General features: G+C 38.1%; 1 protein-coding gene across 1 annotated transcript in view; it reads right to left on the reverse strand.

The window, feature by feature from the left end:
• The window catches only part of VSIG1 (V-set and immunoglobulin domain containing 1), a 12,113-nt gene extending 7,883 nt beyond the window's left edge, over positions 1–4,230 (reverse strand). Inside the window, exons 1-2 of the mRNA XM_032228534.1 lie at positions 4,126–4,230; positions 1,247–1,448 (exon numbers count right to left, since the gene is read on the reverse strand). Coding sequence (XP_032084425.1) covers positions 1,247–1,448; positions 4,126–4,230 — 307 coding nt within the window. The remainder of the gene's footprint in view (positions 1–1,246; positions 1,449–4,125) is intronic.
• Positions 4,231–4,643: the final 413 nt, after the last annotated feature.

The raw sequence follows: 4,643 nt of genomic DNA on the forward strand, positions 1-4,643 counted from the left end.
ACCCATCCCGTCACTAATTTCATATTATTGGTCCACGGGATTTAAAATTATGGATTTAGTGGTCCCTGAGGCCCAAAAGGTTAGTGGCCCTGTTCCAGGGGACTCTTTCCCAGTCTGGTGCCTTGGTGATGCATTGGGTACCTGTTTCCCAAATTGCTAGACACCGGTTCTAGATACTGTAGTAATTTTCCAGAAATGAGGTTTTAAATATATCAGCAGTGGATAGAGACCAGCAATTTTCAAATTCGACAATTTAAAGATATGTTGACTTTAACTCCCAGAATTGTCAAGTGTGAAAGGGAGAAACTCTGTTACTCAAAAAAAATATATAATCCTACAAGATCAGAAAAGGCTTAATAATTCTGGAAATGCTGAGTTAGAAGAAGAATGGAAATGGCTTTCCTTGAATCGCAGGAAAGCTGAGAGGAATCCTGAGCAGGAAGTACACGTTGACTACACTTAGACCTTGGACCAAGCCGTTCCCTTGTTAAATCATGGTTTAATGTATAAATCACATCTAACTACATACATACATACACACAAACACACACACATATATACATGAACCATGATTTGGTTGGTTAGCCATTTGCATGGATTCTATCCCTGTACTATCCCTCTGCACTCAAAATTTGTTTTTACTGACTCACCTGTTGCGTGGATATATCATGGTTTGTTTAATAAATCTCAGTGGAACAAGTTCAAATCTGATAGATACAAATGATACCCCAATGCAAAATATGAACTCTGCCGATAGTTAACTAGAAGCTCAAGTATACATTTATAGACTGGGTCACATACCATCTTAAGCCATAGCTTGTTGGCTAACCAGGTTTACACACTGTCCTAAGCCATAAACAGTGTTGATCAATGACAGTGACTAAATACTTAGCACTTAGACTTGTATACTGCTTTATGGTTCTTTAAACCCCTCTCTAAGCAGTTTACAGACTCAACATATTGCCCCCAACAATTGGGCTCCTCAGTTTACCCACCTTGGAAAGATGGAAGGCTGAGTCAACCATGAATTGGTCAGGATCAAACTGGAAGTGGGCAGAATTAGCCTGCAATACTCCATTCTCACCACTGCACCATTACACCTTTTACATTCAATATGCTAAGCCAGAACTGAATGCAAAATACATTTTGGCTTAGCTCAATGTGGAATCCAATCACCTAATCTTTAATTCAATGTAGCAAGTGACAAGCACAGAAATAGGCTACAGAAGAAAAGAGAAATAAGTACCTAACACGCTGACCGACACTGATTTTTCATCTTGCTTGTTGGTAGCGTCCTCGAAGTTGTAAACCGAACACATATAAAGCCCAGTGTCTGAGGGCCGCATGTTGAAGATGGAGAGAGTTGCATTTCCTGTGTTGTTTGCTACTTGAACCCGGCCTACATACTGTCCCAAGTAACGGACATTTCCAGGCTGCCAGACATAAATCTGTGAAATAGAATTTAACATCCATTAAATTGGTGATGGAAGAAAAGAATATTGGAGTTATTTGTTTTCCTTCTGGTTTTGAGCCTGCCTGCCTGCCTGCAAAAAAAAAAAAAAGATAAGTTGCCAAGTCAGTTTACCAAACAGTAAAATACATATATTAGAATTCCACGTGTCTTTTGAAAACTCTACATTGGTGTTGCCTGCATCATTGATCAACTAGTTAATTAGATTTCATCTAATGCAGAAATATTCTTAGGTTTCCTGGGATGTATCAATACAATACAATACAATACAATACAATACAATACAATACAATAGCAGAGTTGGAAGGGACCTTGAAGGTCTTCTAGTCCAACCCCCTGCCTAGGCAGGAAACCCTATACCGTTTCAGACAAATGGCTATCCAACATCTTCTTAAAGACTTCCAGTGTTGGGGCATTCACAACTTCTGGAGGCAAGCTGTTCCACTGATTAATTGTTCTAACTGTCAAGAAATTTCTTCTCAGTTCTAAGTTGCTTCTCTCCTTGACTACGGTAGTTTCCACCCACTGCCTCTTGTTCTACTCTCAGGTGCCTTGGAGAATAGTTTGACTCCCTCTTCTTTGTGGCAACCCCTGAGATATTGGAACACTGCTATCATGTCTCCCCTAGACCTTCTTTCTATTAAACTAGACGTACTCAGTTCCTGCAACCATTCTTCATATGTTTTAGCCTCTAGTCCCCTAATGCTCTTTGTTGCTCTTCTCTGCACTCTTTCTAGAGTCTCCACATCTTTTCCACATCGTGGTGAGCAAAACTGAATGCAGTATTCCAAGTGTGGCCTTACCAAGACATTACAATCCAGAACGTAGCTCCAGATTAATTATGGTATTTACAGGGGGGATTAGAATGGCCTTTATAACCCCCCACTTAATTTTTATAATCTGTGGAGGAGATCTCTTGCATCTGTTCCAATATCTCAGGGGCTGCCACAAAGAAGAGTGAGTCAAGCTATTCTCCAAAGCACCGGAGGGCAGGACAAGAAGCAACGGTTGGATGCTAATCAAGGAGAGAAGCATCTTAGAACTAAGGAGAAATTTCCTGACATTAAACTATAACATAAAAGAAAATGTCCATAAGACAATGCATCATTGGTATTTAACTCTAGATAAGTTGTCAAGAATGTAAAAAGGTATTTCAAATGTGTGTTGGAAACGTAAAGAAGGGACTTTTTATCATTTATGGTGGACGTGTGATAAAGTAAAGAAATATGGGAGTATGATTCATATTTTAATGCAGAAAATTAAAGAGAATATAGAAAGAAAATCAGAGGCAAATGGCTGTCAAGTTTCTTCATAAAAGCCTCCAGTGATGGATCATCCATTACTTCTGGAGGCAAGCCGTTCCACTGATTAATTGTTCTTACTGACAGGAAATTTCTCCTTAATTCTAGGTTGGTTTCTCTTTGCGATAAGCTTCCATCCATTACTTCTTGTCCTGCCCTCAGGTGCTTTATTTTATTTATTTTTCACACTTCTGAACCATTCATCTCCCTCAAAGAGGTGTGGAAAAATCACCTGTATCTACATTTTGCATACCATGCACTGTTTTTAGACATCTCCATTACTATGTGTCACCAATAAAAAATAAAGAAGCCTTTTAATGATTGTGAAATTTTGAGGGCCAGGTGAGTTAAACACTATCATTTCAATGAATTGAATTTCAGAATCTCACATCATGAAGTCCTCGACTTATGACCAGTTCCAAAATCCCAATGATCATCCCTCTACCCTGCAATCACCTTATCGCAACACTCAGTAACAAGCAGCTGTTTGCAGCATCCTGGGATTATGTAACTGTGTGTTTTTACGATGGTTTTGCTAAAAACCAGCCTTTATTTCTGGTTTTCAGCAAAACCAACCCACAGTGAGCCATTGGGTTACTGCAATAAAATAAAACTGCAATGTTTGCATAACAACCACTGGGAGGGGAATCGTAAAATTGGGTTGATCACAGGAGTGATCCACTTTAGACAACATATGACCTTTTCTTTTTAAGAAAAGTTTTTTTAAAATTTTTTATACATAAATCATACATCCTTAATCAAACTGTGTCATCTGAGTAGAGTTTTGTGTCATCATATATAATATTTACTATCATTTTTACTATACTTTTACCGCACCGCTTATCTTTACACTTCATTTACATTTCAATTCATCTTCTCCCCTGTAACTCTACTCCCCTTCCCAGTTTGTTTAATTTTATTTCTCTTTTTATCCATATTTATTTTCTCTCCAATGATAAAATCTCCCCCATATATTGTAATACTCCGATTATTCCTTCCCCCTAATTGCCAGTGTTAATCTATTCATTTCTGCACAGTCTTAATATTTTCTTGATTACCTCTCCCTCTGAAGGGATTTTTTTTCCATCTTCCAATTCTAACTGCAGTTATTACATGAATGATCAAATATACATTCTTGCTACTATATTTCTCTGGTAAAATATCCAACAAGAACATCTCCGTTGTTAAATCAATATGTTGTTGTATCATCTTCTCCAACCTCATGTGAATTTTTATGACTCATGGCCTTGATGGGCAGGCTCAATTACAGTCACAGGTCAAGGACTACCTGTATTAAGAGCACATTAGAAATCCCAAATAACCTTATTATTCTTATAGATTTCATGTTCTTACCTTCTGAATCCCGCTACATCTTCCCCGTGCATCTGTGATAGACACAGTCTTTTCACAATGACTCTCAGATTTTTCACCCCTATAAAGGCATGTTGACGGCTGCATTTGAGTAAAAATGTGCTAGTCTATAAGTTGGTGATTTGGACTTTAAAAATAGACACAGCATACTTTAAAAAAAAATTAAATTGAGCAATCAAATAATATTGTTAATTCTGCCATGGTGAAGGGATAGTAACTGATGAAGAATATCTGATAGCACTCTCACCTTTAAAGTTTTTAGCATTCTAAGTGAGCCTTTAGAAGCCAAAATTGATTGCTTCTCTGCTGACTTAAAATGGATCAGTCTAAAGAATCAAATAATGGCAATATTATTACTTTGGTCATATTAAGGTAAAGGTTCCCACGCATATGCATGCTAGTTGTCTCCAGCTCTAGGGGACGGTGCTCATCTCCATTTCAAAGCCGAAGAACCAGCGCTGTACGAAGATGTCTCTGTGGTCATGTGGCCGGCATGACTA

Source organism: Thamnophis elegans, chromosome 12 (genome assembly GCF_009769535.1).
Source record: "Thamnophis elegans isolate rThaEle1 chromosome 12, rThaEle1.pri, whole genome shotgun sequence".
NCBI classification, from domain to species: Eukaryota; Metazoa; Chordata; class Lepidosauria; order Squamata; family Colubridae; genus Thamnophis; species Thamnophis elegans.